Here is a 22,736-nt window from a genome sequence, read left to right on the forward strand (position 1 = left end):
TTTATCAGAAGGAATAAATTGTTGACTTATGAGAATACAATAGGTATATGAAGCAAGGTTCAGGTTGTAATAAATAGGAGTTTTCGTAATATTGGCATAAATCCACTGGTGGTTTTGCCAGTGGAAGGATTTCTACTGGTGGAGCACAACTTCCTTGCGTTTCCCATTCTGTGGCAGCTTGAAATCCTCCCATCTTGTCTCCTGTCTACATAGAGGCTTTCTAGTTCAAACCTTCCTTTAGTAAAAAAAGTAAATAAATCCAGAAGTCCAGGCTTTTCCCTGAGCCCCTAAATTTTCTTTTTGCACAATATATTTCTTGAGCAGCAGATGAAAGCAATGTCAGATCCAGTTTTAAAAATAATGAATGATTTTATTTTTAAATAGTTTTAAGGATATCTTTTAAAGATGATGACTCTTTTAGGCCATGTGGACCTTATTATAGCAGTTTATCTTCTCTCTTTGTTCATAGTTGACTAAGCATCAGAGATCCATTGTGTCAACAGAAAAATTATAGAACTAACAGACGACTTCTACTAGGAGTTGCAATACTACCAATTCAAAGCTGAATTTTTTTATTTTATTGATTTGATTTATATCCTGTCCTTCCCGCCGAAGCTGGCTCAGTGCAGCTCACAGTATAAAAATCACAACAATTAATTAAATCAATATATATTAATGAACACATTAACCCTTCCATTACTTATTATTTGTAGCTCTTTTTAAAATTGGTCTCAAAATTGGCAAATAGTCTTGTTCTCATAATTTTATAAGAGTTTATTTGGCAAAGTACTTCAGAAAACTTAAATGCACTGTTCCTGATTATACAAATTACAAGTGGGGACCAGTGGTACTTGCGAGGGGGATTTCTCCCCCCCCCCATCTCTGACAATTTCCCTTAAGGCTTGGGGGGAGAAGTAACTTGCAGTGGGGGGGAACCCATCTCTCCCCACCCCCCAAATAGCAGTTCCGGGCCCCACCACTAGCTAGGGTGCCTGGAAGCTGCTCTTGAACCCAGGGTGGCTCCCAGTGTCGTCTCTTGCCATGGCCAGGCCAAGAGCCTCTCCCAGAGTGCTCTGATGTGGTGACTCCTAGAGTGATTTGCTACAGTGTCCAGGCCTGGGGCAGTTCCTGGAGGGCTCCACTGTGATGTCCAGGCCCAGGGTGGCTCCTGGAATGTTCCACTGCAGCACCTGGGTGGCTCCTGGGGTACTCTGCCGTGGTGCCTGGCCCAGAGCCTCTCCTGGTGTCTTCTGCTGCAGTGGCCAAGCAAGAAGCTGCTTCTGGCATTCACCACCACCAGGCAAGGAGCTGGAACTGGTACATGCTGTAGCCAGTCTGAAGTGGTTCTCTGCACCACTGCCAGTTGAACCAGTAAGCATGTTCTCCGTACTTGCCTAGACAACACTACCTTACTGGGGGGGGGGGGGATTTAAACCCCCCCCCCCCCCGGTGTATTTTTTTTTGAAATTTTCAGATTTGTCTGCAAGCCTGGGAAGTGCCCCGAGTTTGGTGAAAAATCTGTTCATCCCCCATGTGGGCCTGATCCGCAGATTTAGCTATCTGCAGATGGTGGCACATAGCTAATAGTATAAGTAAATGCTACCCTGAATCAGACTAATGAGTTTCCAAGAATATGCAGACCTGGTTGTTTTTATTGGTACATGACTGTTTCCTGTGCTTTCTGCAATCTGGCATAACCTTGGCATAACTATTTTGGGGCTTAAAAGGAACCCCTTCCACCCCTTTTCCACAGTGGAAAAACCGTTGGATCCAACCCAGTGTCCCATATCAGTCAGATACAATTTCATTTCTTATTCCTGCTACTCTCAAAGTGTAGCAGGAACCCCCCCCCCCCCGGTTTGGTTTTGTATTGTAACAATCCTAACATTATTTGCTATGCAATGAAATGTTAGTACTTAGAGACTGAATAGAATATCAGATAAAGATTATTCTTCTCTCCTTGAAATCATGGCGCTTTTTCTTAGTAAACTCTTAACTTGACAATTGGACTCATAAAGCAAATCCTTTCTGATACCTTTTTCTGAGGTAGATAACTACTGATTGCTTTTATTGACCCACATGTATGTTGTGGAGACGGGTCCCTCCATGAAACTTCAGCCATGGAGGGACCCGTCTCCACAACTTCAGTAGACTGCCATCTGAAAAAACAAAACAAAACCAGAATGCAACAAATGAGGTCACGGAGAATCCACAGCAACCATTGTGTCCTGGGGCTGTGACATGATACCAGCCTGACCTAGTATTTGTAGACAGGCAACCTAATATTAACCATACACTTTGAGAGTAGCAGGAATAAGAAATGAAATTGTATCTGACTGATATGGGACACTGGGTTGGATCCAACAGTTTTTCCACTGTGGAAAAGGGGTGGAAGGGGTTCCTTTTAAGCCCCAAAATAGTTATGCCAAGGATTATGGGATATACGTGGACAAAAGAAAGCCATGTGGAACTGGAAGTGAGGTTGTAGTAAGGAGGAGAATTAGGTGAGTGGAAAACATTGCCTGGGGTTTTCAAGCTGAGATGACCTGAGCCGTTCATATGTGGTCTTTGGAAGGAAAGCAAGACTTGTCATTGGTTGTTTTCTAACCTGGTCTCTCCCCTTTTCCTTTCAGTTATGATTTTACACCAATGGATTCCTCTGCGGTTTATGTGTTAAGCAGCATGGCTCGTCAACGCCGTGCTTCTTTATCTTGTGGAAGCTCAGGAAGCCAAGACTTTGAAAGATCAGAATGCAGTACAAACTGTGGTCCTGCCCAGTCACAGATGTCATCCAGTTTTTTGTATAGTAAAGCTGGCAAAAACCACAGTTCAGGGACTGCAAGTACTGTGAGTGCCACTTCTCCCAACAAATGCAAAAGACCAATGAATGCCTTCATGCTTTTTGCCAAAAAGTACAGAGTAGAATATACTCAGATGTATCCAGGAAAAGATAACAGGTAAATGATATTTACTGTTCTAATTGGACTTTATATGTTACTAGTAATAATGCCCGTTGTGGGGAGAAATACAACAGGCACTGGAAATTTGTCTTGGTTGAGTGTCATGGCGTGGTGGGGGGCTGGGGAGGGAAGGGAAATATAGAGGAAGGTAAGGTATGTTGCGAAGGCAGCTGTAACCATCAACCTACCTTTATCTGCCCCTCTGACTTCAGCTTTCCATCTCCTCCCTCCCTGCAGCCTCCACCTAAGAAAAGGACAGTCCTCTTCATTGGGGACCAAAGCAGCTTACAACATTTTCCTCTCCCCCTTTTGATCTGCACAACAACCCTGTGAGATAGGTTAGGCTGTAAGTATGTGGGCAGTCCAAAGTCACCCAGTCACCTCCCAGAATAGGAATCTGGGTTTGGCAGCCCCTGCTCTGAAGCACTGACCTCACGGTGGCTGTCATAGGGGGATTGCTGCGGAACAGTTAAGACATGCCAGTCAGGTGGCATGAAGTCACCCAGAGGGTGCTGCCAGGCCTGTGGTAGGAAACCTCCAGATGGAGGCTGAAGATCTGCTGGTATCACAGCTGAACTCCAGACAATAGATCTCTCTCCCCATCCTGGAGAAAATAAGTGCTTTGGAGGTGGATCCCCAGCTGGGGCCTCCCCTCCCTAAAGTGTGGCTTCCATAGACTCCACCACAAAATCTCCAGGAATTTTCCAACCTGGAGCTGGAAGCCCTAGTCAGGAGTGGCCCCAGTGAATTTTCCCTCAAAGACCAAAATAGGCCTTGAAAGGGCCCCCCCCCTCTTTTACTGACAGAACCAAGTTGGTTGGCTAGCAACAGGCACTAAGGGGAAAGCAAATGCAACTTCCCCAGTGGCCCAATTTTAAACACAGGACGCCATATTTTCTCTCTTTCTGTCTCCCTTTCCCTCTCTCTCTGTATCTAGAATAAAATGTTGTTCTGCTGGGAAGGGATGCCATTTATTTGTCTATGTCTCTCTATGGCTGTTTGGTTCCCTAGAGGGGGAGGAGCCCTCAGCCGATTAAGGAAAGGCTTTCTGTAGCTGTTTCCCTCCTCTTTCCCTCAGCCAGTCTAGTGAAGGCTTTTTTTCTCTCCTGTGTGAAGCATGCCTCACTCCTCAACCAGTGGAATGCCACAGATCTTGAGTGGCAGTTGATGGCCCAATGATTGAGGAACATCCCTCAGCTGAAGGGAGACCTGTGTTTGGCCACTCCACAGCACTTTTATCATAGAGAGGATAGGCAGGGTGTTCGACTATGGCCTGCCATTGTGTATTCCATTGAGCTGGATAGAGACTGTGTGTGGTGAAAAACAGGTTGCTTACCTGCAACTGTCATCTGTGCATTCACACCTATGGGATATGGGATAGTGTGCCTGTGCCAACCCCGATCAGTACTTAAGAAGCTAAAGGATTTTTATGCTCAAACTCCAGTGGGCATGCACAGAAACCCCACCACATGTGTTCACAAGAGTAGGTGCTTACATCACTCCCGTTCCTTTTGACTGCCATATGACCCTAAATATAGCCAAAGGACGGATAGCAGTGGGGAAGGAGGGTGTGAATGCACAGATGGCCACTTGAAGATCATCAGTTACAGATAAGCTATCTGTTTATCTTCTTTGTGGTCTCTGGGCTTCACACCTATGTGAAGAGGGTGTTGGAGCTCAACCAGGCACAGTAGACTGCAGGATCACACTTCCCATTTGAGAACACTGGTGTGGATAGACATCAAAGGCATTGTGGTGACAATGGTATACTGGGATGCCCAGTTCATAGCCCTGCAAATCTCATGTAGTAGAACCCTTTAGACGAAGGTAGTAGATTTATTAGGGTTTGTAGAATCTTTCGGGCTCAAGTGCCGCGTTCTACTGGAGAAAGTTTTCCTTCCAGACGTTTCGTTCTCGGCTGCGGAGAACATCCTCAGTGGCGTTGCAGCCGGAGCAGGCGCTCTGACCTTCTTGGCTGCTGTGCATTGAGTGAGGCCAGGGCTGGTAGTAGATTTAACTCAGGCACTAACAGAATGGCCTCAAATCCAGCTAGGAGAGAAAATGAACAGGTCAGGGTCTTTCCTGTGCATTTTGGCCTCTTGAAGAAAGAAAAAAGCACAGTCCTTTTGATGTCTGGGGAGCCTCTTGTCATTGCGAATGTAGGAAAGAAGGCTGTAAGAGAGATGTTCGAGTTAAGATGGAGCTCAGACATTTCTTCCAAGAGGAAAGACACCTCAGAGACAGGAGAAAATGCCAGTGTTGTGAAGCGAAGGGGTGTCAGAACATGGAACCATGAGTTCAACTATCTGCTTGGTGGGAGTGATGGCCACCAGCAACACTGCTTTGCATGATAAGAAGCAAAGAGACCAGGTAGTCTTAGGTTGGAAAGGTTTACCCATGGAATGAGAGCAATAAAGGCATGGCCCCATGGTGGAATGGGTGGCTTGACTGGAGGATACAGGCAGAGAAAAGCCTTTGTCTAGACAGGGTACTGGAGGTCGAAGCAATCTGCCCATATTCCCTTTACTAGGGCACACGTATCCTGGTAATAGTCTCACTTCAGCGGCTAATGTAGATGAAGGTTGTGGTATTGAACGCAAGGAAGGAGACAGACGTCACCAAAAGTGACAGTGTGAAGAAGTGTAGAGCATGTTCTACAGCCAGCAGTTCCAGAAAGGTGATGTGGTGGTTGGTGTGGTCAGGAGGTCATAGGAACTGGAACGTTGGAGGAACTAGAAGTGCAGGATGTACGTGATAATTTTGGCAAATAGCCATATCAAGGTGGTTGAGGTCATTAGGCTTGAGTGACCTTGGATGTAGAGAGCCATGACTCATCACTATACTTGAGGCAGATGTACAAGAGAGATGATGTCCTGCTCTTTCCGTGGTGGGGACAAAGCCTGCAAGTTGTCCAATGTCACCCCTATGAACTGGGCCCTGGTTAAAGGTGGGGGGGGGGCTGTCAAGTGGACTATTTTATTATTTTTTAAAATTCATTTTGCGTTCCAGTTGTTGGAGTAGGCAAAGAGTGGAGTGAATGCTGTGGGTGAGATTTTGTGACCAACAGCTTGTCGGGAACACGGTTATACCCATTGTTGTTGTGAGAAGGGGCAAGCTTTAGGTGATGAAGAGACAACCAGTGGATTTGGTTTTGGGCAAATGAGGTTTATGCACCCATACATATGATCAGTCAGTGAGGAGGACTGGGATAGGGACTGGCTTGGACCAGAAGTCTTTAGTGGCTTGTAGCACTACTGTTGGAAGAAGGAGAAGGGCTACCATGGGTAATGTGTCGGACTGAACGATGTCAAACACCATGTTGGTGATTGTGGCTGAGGATGTGGAGAGTTCCAGGGTATAGCCCATTCATTTTATGAGGATGCCATGTAATTTAAGATCTTCCGATGGCAAAAGCAGAGATTGTGTGAGATGCTCGGTTTAAGTGGGCTGGTGTGGAGACTGTCAAAACTTTCTCCACATTGAAGTGCTGAGTGACAGGGAAAAGTATCATAGCCTGGCATTGATGGTGAAGCCTTGTCAGTCAACCCAGGAGATTGGTGAGGTCGCTCCTTCCAGTGTTGGTCTGGTGTTGGAGCAGCATGGTTGATGTTGCTGACAGCCAAGCATGGTGGCTGGTAAGGTGCCTGAACCCTGTGAGAGGCTCCAAATTGCAAGTCCCAGTCGGAAGGACTTCGGAGCAGAAGCCACAGAGAGGCTGTTTGGACGGGGTGCAAATATTGCCCCTGTAGTTGGTCCGGTGTGAAGAGCGGGGCAACAACAGTGACAGGCGAAGGGAGGGTTGCCAACCTTGCCGCTGATAGTTGTCTGTTCTGAAAGCTGAGTGCTGCTATGGGAGGGCGTTTCGGTGCCGGTACCTCCAGATTGCGGTCAGGTGAGAAGCTGTCAGTGCTTGGGGACCCTAAGCAAGGTTTGGAGGAGACTGCATGTTCAGGCTCTGAGCTGGAGAGCTGAACCACTTGGTCTGGAGCGGCTTCAGTGTTAGGGGGCTTAGTTGACGAATGCTGATGCCATCAGTTGAAGCAGCGAGTTGATGGGATGACTGCTGAGTCCGACACTGATCCTTTTGGAGAGGTAAGTAGCATATTCATGATTTGGAGTTGGGAGTAAGCAGTGAAGTGGCCAGGTTTGCAGATGACACTAAATTGTTCAGGGTGGTGAGAACCAGAGAGGATTGTGAGGCACTCCAAAGGGATCTGTTGAGGCTGGGTGAGTGGGCGTCAACGTGGCAGATGAGGTTCAATGTGGCCAAGTGCAAAGTGATGCACACTGGGGCCAAGAATCCCAGCTACAAATACAAGTTGATGGGGTATGAACTGGCAGAGACTGACCAAGAGAGAGATCTTGGGGTCGTGGTAGATAACTCGCTGAAAATGTCAAGACAGTGTGTGATTGCAATAAAAAAGGCCAACACCATGCTGGGAAATATTAGGAAGGGAATTGAAAACAAATCAGCCAGTATCATAATGCCCCGGTATAAATCGATGGTGCAGTCTCATTTGGAGTACTGTGTGCAGTTCTGGTCACCGCACCTCAAAAAGGATATTATAGCATTGGAAAAAGTGCAGAAAAGGGCAACTAGAATAATTAAAGGGTTGGAACACTTTCCCTATGAAGAAAGGTTAAAATGCTTGGGGCTCTTTAGCTTGGAGAAACGTCGCCTGCAGGGTGACAAGATAATGCATGGGATGGAGAAAGTAGAGAAAGAAGTCCTTTTCTCCCTTTCTCACAATACAAGAACTCATGGGCATTCAATGAAATTGCTGAGCAGTCGGGTTAAAACGGATAAAAGGAAGTACTTCTTCACCCAAAGGGTGATTAACATGTGGAATTCACTTCCACAGGAGGTGATGGCAGCTACAAGCATAGACAGCTTCAAGAGTGGGTTAGATAAAAATATGGAGCAGAGGCCCATCATTGGCTATTAGCCACAGTATATATATATGTGTGTGTGTGAGTGTATATATATATAAAATGTTTGGCCACTGTGTGACACAGAGTGTTGGACTGGATGGGCCATTGGCCTGATCCAACATGGCTTCTCTTATGTTCATATGACAATTGTGGTAATCAAAGATTTCAGGTTTTCACGGCTGGCATCATCATTAGGGTTTGTAAAATCTTTCGGGCTCAAGTGCCGTGTTCTGTGCACAGCAGCCAAGAAGGTCAGAGCGCCTGCTCCTGCTGCAACGCCACTGAGGATGTTCTCCGCAGCCGAGAACGAAACGTCTGGAAGAAAAGCTTTCTCCAGTAGAACACGGCACTTGAGCCCGAAAGATTATACAAACCCTAATTGTGGTAATGTTTGCCACGCTTGCTCTCCTCCTTAAATCCCTTGTCCTCCCTGCGGTTTTCTGACAGATATCGAGAACTCCAACTTAGATGCCATATTGGCTTGTTTGGGAAGGGCGGTCAGTATCGGAATGGGGAAAAGAGCCATGAGAGTTTCAGGGGGCTCTGGTGCCAACGTCACTGACTGGGCTGTGTGTTGCCCAAGGTGGAAGACGAGCAGGTTGCTGTGAGTCGACTTGAGTGCTGCGGACAGGCATGTAGTTTGGTTTTTCCGGGAGAATGTAGCATGGTGCAGGCATGGATCTGTGTGGTGAGTCTCCCCAAGGCAGGGGGAAGCAGAGGGAGTGCTCATCTGGAAGTGGGATTTCACTCCCACACTTGGATCAGTACTTGAAATACCTCAGTGCCTTTCTGTAAGCAGTGCAAGGCAAAAAGACATGAAGAGAAAGAATGGTGGGAGGAAGGGTTGAGGAAAGTACAGCCTTCCACTTTTTCCTCCTGTTGTTGTTATTAGTAGTATTAGCAGGGCTTTTTTTTTTTTTTTTTTTAGGAATGCACAGGAGCACAGTTTTGGCTGGCTTGGTGTCAGGGAGTGTGGCCTAATATGCAAATGAGTTCCTGCTGGGCTTTTTCTACAAAAGAAGCCCTGAGTATTAGTATTATCAGTATTATGGGAGAAGTCATAAGAGACAAAGAAAAGGAGTAGAAGTGGCTGTTGGAAAAGAGGCTATTGGGGTGAGATCAACTGATTGGGGTGAGGAGATCAACTGATCAGCGTGGCAGTCAGAAGAGAACTGGTGGGGTGTCCGCGCCCACTCCCATGAGCACGTGTAGTGGGGTTTCTGCGTATGCCCCCTGGAGTTTAGATGTGGAAATCCTTTCGCTTGTTAAGTACCGATCGGGGTCAGGGCAGGCGCACTGTATCCCATAGGTGTGATGTGATACAGAGACCATGAAGATTTATTTAATTCTGGAGAAGTGCTGTTGCAGTTTGTGTTTTCTCTTGAAAACAACAGGGGAGAAAAGAAGAAAACAGTGAAGAGAGACAGACTAAGTGCTGGCCTTTTGCTAGTAGCTCTGTGTGACCTCTTGAGAAGCTGATTCTAATTCAGCATTGCTTTGCGCTGGCAATTTGTAGGATCCAGCCTAATGCATCCATCAATTTATTAGCAGTCTAATAAACAAATGTCTGCCCTGCAGGCCAAACTGACCCACCCAGGGCTTTAATCAGGCCCATGGGACTCTTCTCCCCCCCCTTCTATCCTCACCCTTTGAGGCTGCCAAAGTTCCCAGCTCCGTCCTTGTCTTTGCAGAGGCTAAAGCAGAAAGCAAAGCTGCAGAGAAAATGCAGAGTGAATTTTCCATTCAGGTCTCTGGGCACATAGGCCTGAATGTAAAATCCACTCCACATTTTCCTGGCAACTTTGTGTGCTGCAATGTGCTTCAGTGGAGTGGAGTTCAGTATAACTTCCCAGTGTTCCTGTGGCCAGCTGAAGCTTCCTGGAGTTGTGTCTTTGCACATAAAGGGCTGGTGCTTTTGAGCCAGCTTTGTCTCTTCACGGGACATGAAAACTGTTGCCTAGTGCAGCGGTCTCCAACCTTTTTGGCACCAGGGACTGGTTTTGTGGAAGACGATTTTTCCACGGACTTGGGGTGTGTGTGTGATACAATTGTGCACTTTATTTCGGTGTGATGGTTACGTCTGTGGTCAGCCATAGCTCTTGCAGAGCTGTCCTTGAAAGGGCAGCTGCTGTAAGAGCTCTCTCAGCCCCACCTATCTCACAGGGTGTCTGTTGTGGGGGAGGAAGATAAAGGAGATTGTGAACCACTCTGAGATTTGGAGTGGAGGGCATGATATAAATCCAATGTCGTCATCTTATTACTACATTGTAATATATAATGAAATAATTATACAACTCACGGCCTGGTTGCTAACAGGCCACAGACCGGTCCCAGTCCGGGGGTTGGGGACCCCTGGCCTAGTGAGTACTCTAACTTGGGAACCCACAGCCAAAGGGGGATATTATACTGGAGAGCCATTGCCAATCTGAGTAGACTGGGGAGGCGGGAGGAGGAGAGAAGAACCGTGCAATGCCATGCCATTTGATGTTTTCCCAGGCTGGCAGCATTTTATATTTTTAGTTTCTGTTGTGATCCTTGCGTTTTTTTCCCTTAATGTTTTATTTTTTTAAATTGCATTGCAAAATCCCACTATTCCCCCCACCTTTCCATTTTAAACAAAATATTGCAAGAGCTTTAAGCATGTTTGTTTTTTAAGTTTAAAATAATATCTTTGTGTTTGTCTGTGTCCTTTGTAAAGTTTATACTTCTGCTATCTGGCGTTACATTTTATGACATGCCTGGTATGGAGCCACAAAGTCTCATTTATGTCAGATCCAGCCTTCCTAACAAATGTGGTTAACACCCTTGCCTAACAAGTTTAATATGAAGTTCAGATTCCATTCACACAGCTAGCCTAGTAACATTAACTGGAGCTCTGAGGCATATAGATATTACAAAGATGCAGTTATACACATTTTCAGTGAAGGCTGCACTTGGGGTGACTCCTTTTCCAGTATGTTTTGTGTCTTGTGGTCTATGACCTGAAATACCTACCAAGTATGTGTTTTGCCTTTGATATACCTGCAGCCAACCATCACCCTCTCTTGCCTCCAAAATCTTCAACTTCATCGTGCCTGAAGTAAGCGTAACAATGCACTGACTGGGTTGGCAGGTTTAAATGTACACTTTCTGGAATGGAAGGTGTTTATTAAAATTATGATCAATAATGCTAATCTTTAGTTGAAACTTAGTCTCAAAGTTCCATTATAAATATTAATCGCACCCATCTGCTATTGTGTTGGCGGGCACAGCTATCCAGGAACAGTTCTACAAAAGTGATTTGTCATATCTATAAGTTAGATTCAGAATAGGTAGCCACCATTTGGGAAAATCTGAACGGGACACTTTGGTGTCTTTATAGCATCGTTCTGAAGCTGCATATTTTCAACAATCTGCCTTTTTTTTTAAGGGTGGGAAAGAGGAGCTGCAGAATCTAGTTCAATTAGAGGTCTGAAAATATCTTAAGCTTGCCATTTAAAATGCTGGCACCTGCTAATCAGTCACTTTTTCAAGCTACAGTTTCTCTAACCAGAGTGCCATGGATCCATTTAAATGTTTTACCAACTTGGAGACAGTCATCAGAAAGGATATGGACATTAGAAAATGTTTTGATGTTTGCCTTTAATGTATTCTGCTTCTTCTCTAGAGCCATAAGTGTGATACTTGGCGACAGGTGGAAAAAAATGAAAAACGAAGAAAGACGGATGTATACATTAGAAGCCAAGGCCTTGGCAGAAGAACAGAAACGTTTAAATCCTGACTGCTGGAAACGGAAACGAACAAATTCAGTATGTTTTTGTCCGTTCTTGACATTTTAGTCTTGAAAGTTGGAGTTCATGTGGAATCCTTCATGGCAATTTTTTAACAAAAGCAGGACATACAAGCCTTTGCACTTGTCCCAGAAACTGAATGTTCAAGTTCAAAGTTAAAAGCAGACTTCTCTCTTTTTCCTCATAGCCATGCCATTTCATTGCCGCTTTACAAAAGAGAGTTGGGGTACACCCAGCAAGTTTTTAATGGAAGAGTCTTTGAACCTGGTCTCTTCTGTCCTACACTCGCCAGATGACTGACAGATCTTCCCCAGCACTGTTTTGTCCTGGGCTCATATTGGATTAAGAGCCCAGTCAATTGGCGGAATGCAGTGAGGAAGAAAGTACAGTTCTTCCAGCTACAGAACTGTACTGCTGGAAGAGGGAGCAATTTGACTCCCTTCCTTACTGCAGCCCACTAACCTTAGTGGTTATCATTTTCTTTAAATATTTATTTTCCACTTTCGTTCATGGCTCAAGATGGCTTACACATCATAGTTAAAAAGTTTACAATTTGAAACCAAAAGAATAACCCACACTAGATATGCCCCTCTCCTAGCTCGCTTTCATTTAAACCCTATTAAAAGCCCTGGGGACTAAAAGGGGACTACAGGGCCTGATTTCTTCTCCCATCCGGAAAGCCTGTTACACAGAGTGGGAGCGGCAATGTAAAAGGAAGGGGCTGTGCTTGATTCCAGGGAGGTGGTGCATAGGAGTGAATATGGCAAGAAAACGGGGGGGAGGGGGAATCTATGATAGGTATTGTCTTTTAAAATTAGTGAAATGCTCTTTAAAGCAAGGTTTTTCACGCTCAGAAACATGTCACATTTCAAATGTGTAGCATGAAAACGATCAAGGATTAAAACTGAGGGGACACTGAGAAAAACCCATTTTTTCCTGTTTGGAATAAGTAAAATGAAAAACAAGGTTTTATGGAAATTTTAATTAAGATCTGTAGAATTAGATAATGATAATTCCTGTGTATACTGTAGACGCATACAACATTTGCAAGAATTTTTTCAATGGAAGTAATTTTGGCAAAATTTAGTGTGCTATAATGTGTTTGGTCACGTAGACAAGAGTCACTGGAAAAAGCAATAATGCTAGGAAAAGTTGAAGGCTGCAGGAAAAGAGGAAACCCAACATGAGATGGATTGACTCAGTCAGGGACGCTGCGGCCCTCCGTTTGCAGTGTGGCCACCATAAACTGGAAGTGACTTGATGGCACTTAACATACACATTAAGTTTTACTAGATTAAGCAGTTGTTATGTTTGCAGCAACATTCTCAAGTATTGAATATATTTGCGTTTTTTCTCACGGAATATCAAGGCCTTCTACACTTTTTAATTCTACATAAATACGCCAAAGAGTACAATTTTGTAAGTTACAAATGGTGCATCTTATGTTGTTATATTATTAAAAGGTTAGGTTTGATGTGAAAGTGAGTACTGCATATATTTCAGTTTCCCTCTAAATTTCTGTTTCTTTCTGGGGAGAGGAGAAATAGCGAATCCCCCCCCCCCTGGTGGCTTCAGTACATACAAATATTTTACATCTCTGGATCACAAGGGACTGTTGGGGAGAGGGAATGGGTAAGATCTGGGTCTGTCATCACCTGCTGACAGATTGCTGGATCCAGCTGATGATCTAGTTATGTCATGATGTACACAGAAGACAGGGGTGTGAGCTAAACCCCCCTCTACCTTTAGTTATTCCCTAGTTATACCTTTTGACATACAATACAGGATCAAGAAACCACACCACTCATTTAAGTTGAATAATTGTCTTGCACAGACTTTCTCTGTGCCTTTCATCAGTTAGACCGATCTCCCTCTTCCATTTCAGAAACCTATCTAAAAGCCAGTGTTTTATATGGACATGGGCCTCAGATATCCATGTATTTTGTTGAGTCCTAGTTGCATTGATAGTCTTGAAGTTCCATTGCCTCCTAGTCTGTTGGAATCACTGAACCTTTATGCTGTGAGGAACTAGAACTGGCATGAAAAACATTTTCCAACAGTAGATGGAGCCACTCACAAGTTGAAGTCAGAACAGATTCCTCTGGATTTGCAACTATGACATTCAGTGTGTGCAGATCTATAAATGGCACTGCAGTTAATATTTGCAGAACAGGCTATGAAACCTTACAGCTGTGAATAAGAGCACTTCTTGCCTGTCACATAGGAAGAGAACCTGCTAAAGCTTAAGCTAGGGAAGACCAGTTACAGGGATCAGAATGAACAGATTCTCTGTTTGCATGTACAGACGGGATCTATCCTAAGTGAGTATCTTTGTTTTTTGTTTACAGGGTTCTCAGTAACAATAAAAAATCTTCTGTGTCTATCTGGTGGAAGATCAAGGTTTCATCATTTGTTGTGAAGGTGTGACCATAAAGTACAGGCCACATGAGAATTTGCTTATTACGGTAGAGGATTAAGCAAGCTTACAACTATCAAGATTTTAAACCAAATTGCCTTATTTTTTTCCAAACTACATATATGTCTGTCAGGTGTGTAATAGGCTTGAAAAATGGATATCCTGTGGTGCTAAAGAATAGTAGGAAGAAGAGGAGCTTTGTATAAATGTTTATTTTTTAAAAGAAATGCTCAAAAAGGAGAATTTTGAAATATGTAACACCTGTTTATACATTGATTCTTATTGCTGATTAATATGTATTGCACAACCTATGTAATTAACTACAAATCTGGGAGCTGGGATTTTCTGACATAACATACAAAATTCTAGTCCGCCCAGTGTAAAACGTTACCAGAACGTGTGGCAAAGCGGATAGCATAGTAGATCCTATATGTAGCAAGATTTCTGTTTGTCTGGGAAGCCAACACATGTAGAATTTAATATTTGTAGCAGGAACTCTTTCCTGTTGGGAATGAAAGGCTCACAGAACTGCCAGGGCTGCAGGTAAAAGGCCCGGGATTAAATTCATTGAAAGCGTTGCATTAGCCCAAAAGAATGGTGCTGTTGTGACACCAGTTTCTTTTTAAAGGGTTTTTTTTTTTTGTCTCCTATGCTGCATATTTTAAAAGTTTTTATTTTGCCAGAAGACATCTTTTATGACGAGGACAAACTTTGCACTTGAGGTGCAACATTTGCACTTTACCCCCCAACCCCCAACTGTCTAAAAGTAGAGCAGATATGTTAGATTTATGGCTACTTTTGCTGTGAACATTTACAACATAGATTTAATATTACTAAATAGAGTGTGTTGCCGTATAAGAATTGCAACTATAAATTTCAGCACCTGCCAGGTCTCTGTCTACCTGATGTTGTTCCTATGATTTTGCACACTATATTCATGTATTATTTCAAATAAATTTGTAAAACACATTATTGTACATTTTATGAATCACATAAAATCGATACCCAATCACTCTTGGAGGTGTGACTAATGTTATGTAATGTAAATGCTGTTTGGAAAGCAAGAACCAAGTGCAGGATTTCTTTTAATTAGAGTGTTTTCATTTGGAACATGACAGAACTTTGCATAAAGAGGTCAGAATCAAAATACATGACATAAACTACTATAAAGGCCGATCATCATTGGTAGGAAGCAAGTACATATTATTGCTTCTTTTTAATTGTTCCAAGAATAAAGTCAGTGAAAATCCTATTTCCCACTTCTATCAAATGCAGGAAGGAAAGGCTTCCCAGCGGCTAGTCAGTTTACAAAATCAAAGACCAACGTCAGGAAATTGTTCCTAAAGATATTTATGTGAAATTAGGCTAATTAAAAAGTACATTGTAAAAAAACTGTTGGTGAGAAAAGGCATAGGAAGCAACACATTTCAATTAAACAGCAACAGATTTTTGCAACAGAAGGAAAGACACCCTCTGGCTTCTAAAGCAATTCCACCCGCCCCCCGCCATTGCTGATGAGTTGTGGCATCTTCAAGAGACATTTCTACTGAAGCACAGACGTGGCTTTCTGCAGCAGCTGCACCATTATGGGATAAACTGGAGCAAATTCCTTTCCTTCTCTACTTCTTACTGATTGCACATAAGCTTCCAGGGCACCTCTGTTTAAAGGGGAAAATACTCATTAGAATGGCTTGAAGTTGGGTGTGAAAGCAAGCTTGTAATATGACACTATACTCCCCAAAATTGCAAACCAGCTTAGAAGTGCCTGCCGCCTTGCTGCTGACAACTACTGACTGCGATCACTACAGCAGAAATGTTTTTCCAGTTATATTCATGAATACGGAAAGGTTGAGTGTTCCCTTAAGTAGCTCCAGCTTCAACCCTTTGTTAGCAGTGGAAATGACAGCGGGTAACTGAAACCTACCTGAATCTGGCTCTGTAATGTCGCAGCATCCGCTTCTTGACTGATTTAACATCTTGAAGCGAAGATTAAACCACGGTGTCACCCAGAAAGCAGCAGTCAGGCTATGGTCGGACTCCGGGGGAGGGGGGGGCGTGTCCAAGCTCCACCAATCAAATCCATTGGTTGAACATTCGGGCCCCTCCAATCGGTCCCTCACTGCTCGCAAGCAGTGCCCACCACCACTGGTGGGGGAAGCCCTGCAAAGGCGCCCTCAGACTAAGAGATGGAGTGTGCATGGCCAGCGTTCTCGCGGCACATCCCTTCACCGGCCCAGCTGCCACTGAGCAGCTTACATGTGGTGCCACTTGCCGGCTCACATGCTGGACATGCTCTGACCAGGCTGCTGTGGTGGCTGGTCCTCCCAGTGCTCACACCCCAGGCCCAGGATGGAACTCCTGGGATCGCTGTGCCGGCACAGAATAGCACTGGGAAAGAGAGATTTGACCGGGCTACAGAGCTGAGGGAGGAATCTCCACAAATACAGTCTCCCCTTTGTATCGCCCTGGGCTGTTCCATGTCTGACCAGTGTGCCAGCCCAATGTCATTCTAGTAGCAGGGGACTACCCGTTTTAGGGTCATGCAAACACAAGTAAGAACTGTTTGCATACAAAGGGGGAAAAACACAGATCAGCAGGATGCATGAATGTAACTGAAAGGTGAGTTTGACCCTGGCGGAAGAAGCTGGGTTCAGGTAGCCGACTCAATGTTGACTCAGCTTCCATCCTTCTGAGATCAGTAAAATGAGCACCCAGCTTGCTGGGGGGGAAGTGTAGATGACTGGAGAAGGCAATGGCAAACCACCCCATAAAAAGTCTGCCATGAAAACGTGATGCGACGTTACCCGTGTTGGAAGCGACTGGTGCTTGCACAGGGGACTGACTACCTTTATCTTTTTAATTCCTGAAAGCAGCCCCCCGGAGGTAGCATGTGTTTAGCAGAGTCCACAGACGCTTGAGGATGTTAAATTTTCAAGCCCCCCTTCAGTTTTACACACAACACAGTGAAATCATACTACTTCAGTTTACAAATTATGTTAATATGTATGCCTAAGAGTGCATACACGTGACAATAATTTAGGTTTAACTTTTTCAACTATGCAAATCAACATGGATTCTAGAACAATTTATGGTTTTTGATAATATCGTGTTTCCACTCGCACTCCTTTTTGTCCGTTGCAGAGGTGCCCCTTGGCAAGGGAGCGCATTCCTTTGGTGCCAGCCGTTTCCACTGACACAAAACCAATGACTTTTAAGTACCTGAAACGTGCCTAGGCAAGAGAAACGCACTCCACAACCGACCAAGAGGAGCGCAAATCAATTGAGGGTATAGATTGAATTCAATCCTACATGTATTTTTAAGTATGCGGTAAAACACCAGCAACATTTACCTTTTGCAAAATATAGAGGATTTTTAATATATCGAGTTCACTAAGAGAAAATGAAAAACCATCGTTTGACTACTGTCGCATGGCTCAATTTACAAAAGAAAAAAGTTCTATTCAGAAAAAAACGTGTACATGAAAATGATACATATTTGGTTTGGGGGCAAACCAAACCATTTACTAATTGGTCTGAGGCTGTGGCAGAGACTGTTAGGGGATGACCGGCCTGGGGATCCCGATGCTCCTGGGGAGGGGAAGGTATGATGGTGGGAACAGACATAGATGTAAGGGAAGGAGGCTGAGACACGAAGGGGCTCGGCCCCCTTCCAGTCTGTATCCCATCCCAACGGTAGCGGGTAGTGGGGCCAGGTTGAATTACTCGCCTCCGTCATTGGTGCTATGTAATGCCAGGTCCATAAATAACAAGACCTCAGTCCTCCAGGATTTCCTGCTTGAACAGGATATGGACCTGGCTTGCATGACTGAGACCTGGTGCATGATGGGGAGACTGTAGCCCTCTCCCAAACGGCTCCCCCAGGATACTCGGTCTTCCACCAATCACAGGCAAGCGGGTGGGAGGGGTGGCTCTATTCATATGGGAGGTTTATTCCTTCCGGGCTCTCCCAGTTCCAGAGATCAACGGCATTGAATGTGCCAGTCTGGTGTGGGATGTTGGGAAGGGTTTGGTAGTATGACTGGTGTACTGTCCACCTAACGCACCAGCCAGCGCCTTACCATCCCTGATGTAGGCCGTAACAGGCTGGGCATTGGAATACCCAAGGCTTTTGATCCTGGGCAATTCCAATGTCTATGCCAATTATGCGAACTCCAATCAGATGGTGGATCTAGGGTCATCCATGGCAACACTGGGACTCTCCCAATTTGTCACAACTGCCCCCTCACCAGGCGGGACTCATGCTGGATCTGATCTTTGCGGCGGGAGTCTTAGTAGACCAGGTTACTGTGGAAGCAATGCCATGGTCAGACCACTATGTCCTGAAGGCTCGTATGGATGTTCCACCCCAAGCCCATTTAGGCAGTGAGCATATTTTGGCTTGCCCGCGGAGCCTGATGGACCCAGTGCGGTTCCAGATGGCTCTATGGGATCCCTGGTCCCCAGTGATTCTCTAGATGACCTAGTGGAGTCTTGGCATGGCTGGCTCTCTAGGGCCATTGATAAGATCGCCCCTTGGTGTTCTCTGCACCTTCGTTCTAAGCTAGCACTGTGGTATAGCCTGGAACTGCGGCTGATGAAACGAGGGCTTGGACGGCTGGAGAGGCAGTGGTGGTGTACTTGAGACGAAGTGACTAGAACATCTTATAGAGTTTATGAGGTCCTATGAAATGGCAGTCAAAGCCACAAAGAAAGTTTACTTTGCGGCCAAGATTGCATCTGTGACTTCATGCCTAGCACAATTGTTTAGCACAATTTGGACTCTTACAGCACTGCCACAAGGCAAGCAAAATCATAAGGAATTGGAAATTGGCTGTGAGACTTTTGCAAACTTTTTCACAGATAAGATCTCGTTGCTCCGTCACGACCTCCCCACCATACAGTATGTGAACTCAAGGCCCCGTGCCTGTCTTCTGGACCAGCGTTGGATCGTTTTAAAACACTCAGCCTGGAGGAAGTTGACAGAATCCTCTCCACTGTGTGTCTAACGATGTGTGATCTGGACGCTTGCCCTTCCTGGCTAATTAAAGCTTGCCAGGGGGAGCTTAGATATCCTATAAGGGATGCTGTAAATAGATCCCTCTCTGAAGGGCTTTTTCCAACGCCTCTTAAAGAGGCCGTGGTCCACCCTCTCTTGAAAAAAACCTACACTGGACCCGGCCAAATTGGCACATTACTGGCTGGTCTTGAGCTTACCCTTTTGGGGTAAAATCATTGAGAGGGCAGTAGCACTAAAACTACAGAGTTTTCTGGAGGACGCTTCCATCCTAGATTCCCACCAGTCTGGCTTCTGCCCAGATCATGGGATGGAGATAATACTGGTCACCTGATGAATGACCTCCAGCGGCATCTGGATCGAGGCAGCTCAGCGGTACTGTTGTTAGACCTATTGGCTGCGTTTGATATGGTCAACCATCGGTTGCTGACCAATGCAGGGATTCAGAGGTCGGCCTTGCAATGGCTTTCCTCTTTCTTGGATAGTCGGGGACAAAGGGTGGAGATTGGGGGAGAGTCGTCCCGGAGGCACGCACATAATTGTGGTGTGTCACAAGGGGCGGTGCTCTCCCTGATGTTGTTTAACATCTACACGTGCCCCCTTGCCCAGATTGCCCGGAGGTACAGGTTGGGTTGCCATCAGTACACTGATGATACCCAGCTCTATCTACTGATGGACAGCCGGTCTGGCTGTGCCCCAGAAAATCGACCTGGCGCTGTAAGCTGTGGCAAGATGGCTTAGGCTGAGCCGACTGAAGCAGAATCTGATGAAGACAGAGGTCCTTTGCCTAAGTCACGGTGGTCTGGGCAGGGAAATCCCTTTACCAGCTTTTGATGGTGTGCCATTGACAACGGCGCACAAGGTCAGAAGCTGTGGGGTGCTGCTGGAGCCTGCCTTGACAATGGAGGCCCAGATAGCAGCCCCTGCTAAATCCGTATTTTTCCATCTTAGGCGGGTGAGACAGTTGGTCCCCTTTGTTGAGCGCAATGACCTGGCAACTGATCCATGCAACAGTCACCTCGAGATTGGACTACTGTAATGCCCTCTACTTGGGGCTGCCCCTGTCTCGAACCTGGAAACCAGCTAGTGCAGAATGCGGCGGCCAGGCTGCTATTGAGGCTTCCCAGGTGGGAGCACATACAGCCGGGGCTGCGGGAACTGCACTGGCTGCCAATAGTATACCAGATTCACTACAAGGTGCTGGTCATGACCTTTAAAGCCCTATATGATCGAGGACCTGCTTACCTTAGGGACCGTCTCTCCCCACACGTTCCCCAGAGGGTACTGAGATCTGGATCCCAAAATCTATTAGATCCCTGAGCCGAGGGAGGCAAGACTAAAGTCCACCAGAGAGAGAGAGCCTTCTCAATAGCAGCCCCCTACCGGTGGAACCAACAGCTGGAGGAAGTGAGGTCCTGCAAGGCCTGTAAGACCACACTCTTTCGGTTGGCCTTTAACTGATTCTGAGTCACCATTATTGTAGGAGAACATTTTAAGAAATACTGAAGCCGTCAGCAGTGAAACAACACCAAATGATGTTAGCACCAGATTGTTTTTAACTGTTGAATTTTAAAATATGTATTAAAGTTGTGAAATTTCAATTGTTTGCGATTTTAGTGTTGTGAGCCGCCCTGAGCTTGCTTCGGCGGGGAGGGCAGGATATAAATAGAAATAAATAAATAAATAAATAAATAAATAAATGAAGGGGAGAGGGAACTGGGATGGTGGTGGTCTACATTCATTAATGTAGAGCAAGCATGCCAGCGTGTTAATACATCCATCCAAAGTTGAAAGATAACCTCCCACATAAAAATGAGGAGAGGGTTTTATAACATAATTGATTGAGCAAAAGCATGAGTGAGTGTATATCTCTTAAATTCAGGACAAAAACAAGTTGTTCATTTAACAAAAATAGTGCAAACTCAAAGACACTACAGAGTTTCATGTACAGTCATCAGGCTTTAACGCCACTAGTAGTCCAATAGATATAGAAGGGAGGGCTCGTGGGCAGGGACAAACGGACCAAATAACTGCAAAATCTGCAAGAGCAACCATGAGCAATCTACAAGAGAGCCAAGAGACAGTACAGTGGCAAGGGAGCACACATCACTCAACTCCTGCCTCTCCATAAGCACAAGCCCTGTCCATTCTCCATGCAAGTCAATGGAGGTACATTTGCTACACTGACTTGTATTGAGGAAAGAAACCATTAATGAAGGCCCCACACCTGAGGCCACCAAACATTCTGTGGGGCTGCGACTCTAGGCCACAGTTAAGTCTTTAGTGAGCGCCACTCACCTAAGAAACAACTCTCCATAAAATGAAATGCATTTTTATTACCATTAACATCTCAGGCACATGGCTGCTTTAAGATGCTAACTAATCCATTAGAGAGCAGGGGAAAGAAGAATCATGAGTGCCTCTCCTCACACTTCCAATATAATATCCAAATATGTACATCACGATGGGGGAAGATGCATTGATTCTTCCTCTTTGTGTTCCGTGGCACAAGTAAAAGAGCTTGGGTTCTCCAAATCACACACAATGGCCCCAAAATTAAGGAAAAGATCACGTAGGTCAAACACCAGAAAGAAAGAGAAACAGCAATTTTTAAGTAGGCTATTACGTTGCATAAAAAACACTTGCTGGAGCCTCTGTTCATTTAATCCAAATGACTACAAAAGTACTATACATGAAAACAAAGCAGTGGGGGAAGGAAGAGCCCAGTCTGAAGGCAGTGAGTGTGGCACGTTTAGAAAAGTCGTTTCAAACTGCATTAGGGCTCAGATGAATCAACCACAATAGAACACTAGCAAGAAAACAATCGTGCTATGAACTACAGCCAATAGTTAGGTTGCCTGGATGGTTTACTTCTGTATATATCCCACTTGCTCACTGCTCACCATCAAATGACAGAGGACCATTTCTTCAGCATGACCGGCTGGCATAACTTTTGCTCGGCTTAGCACAGGGAACAGAACAAAACCTTACTGACAGTGCAATACAATCCTTGGGCGAGCTGTGGGAATTGGTTGTAACTTTCATCTTCTAGGAAACTTCCTGGTGATATTCGAGGCCCATTTGTCAAAAGCTAGGCTCAATGCCTGCTGAAGTTTGTGATCCACTTTGCATATCGGACAGATAGATTCATCTGTGTTTGTGGTAAAAGGACATCTAAGCAATGTTTGATTCCCTTTCCATATAGGGTTGATTTAGCTAGCCCCTCAGCTTTTTGTGGCAGCAATAAGTTTGAGGGACAAATGGGGAGACATTCCGGCAGTCAGCATCTGTACACTCTCCAGCTCATCCAAAGTGATACACGTGACGAAGGTCTCCCTGTTTCTCCCCTCTCCGCATATTCATCATAAATATACATATAACAATTAAGTTGACTGCATAACAATCCTGAACTTCCTTGGTGGTCTGTCCTCCAAGGTCAACCATGCTTGGCTTTCAAGATCTGATGAGATGAGGCTACGCCTGGACCATTCAGGTCAGGGCTTACAAGGCTCTTCTTACAGGGCCTACTGTAAGCTCCAGGGGGGTTGGCTACATCAGGGCTGTGTGGCCTAATATGCAAAGGAGCTCCTGCTAGAATTTCACCCCTGATCTTTTGCATATTAGGCTACACAGCCCTGATGTAG

At 45.2% G+C, this 22,736-nt stretch overlaps 2 protein-coding genes across 3 annotated transcripts in view; one reads left to right on the top strand and one right to left on the bottom strand.

Annotated features, from left to right (window-relative positions):
* HBP1 (HMG-box transcription factor 1) overlaps positions 1 to 15,090 on the top strand; it is a 41,932-nt gene extending 26,842 nt beyond the window's left edge. Inside the window, exons 9-11 of one of the 2 annotated variants that reach the window (XM_060244725.1) lie at positions 2,634 to 2,957; positions 11,539 to 11,690; positions 14,020 to 15,090. In XM_060244725.1, coding sequence (XP_060100708.1) covers positions 2,634 to 2,957; positions 11,539 to 11,690; positions 14,020 to 14,081 — 538 coding nt within the window. In that variant the 3' untranslated portion in view covers positions 14,082 to 15,090. Of the gene's footprint in view, positions 1 to 2,633; positions 2,958 to 11,538; positions 11,691 to 14,010 lie in introns of both variants that reach the window. The other variant, XM_060244726.1, reaches the window with a different exon arrangement.
* Positions 15,091 to 15,153: 63 nt separating this feature from the next.
* The window catches only part of COG5 (component of oligomeric golgi complex 5), a 307,502-nt gene continuing 299,919 nt past the window's right edge, over positions 15,154 to 22,736 (bottom strand). The window contains exon 22 of the mRNA XM_060244724.1: positions 15,154 to 15,736. Coding sequence (XP_060100707.1) covers positions 15,622 to 15,736 — 115 coding nt within the window. The 3' untranslated portion in view covers positions 15,154 to 15,621. The remainder of the gene's footprint in view (positions 15,737 to 22,736) is intronic.

The sequence above is a fragment of the Heteronotia binoei genome, chromosome 8, assembly GCF_032191835.1.
Source record: "Heteronotia binoei isolate CCM8104 ecotype False Entrance Well chromosome 8, APGP_CSIRO_Hbin_v1, whole genome shotgun sequence".
NCBI lineage: Eukaryota > Metazoa > Chordata > Lepidosauria > Squamata > Gekkonidae > Heteronotia > Heteronotia binoei.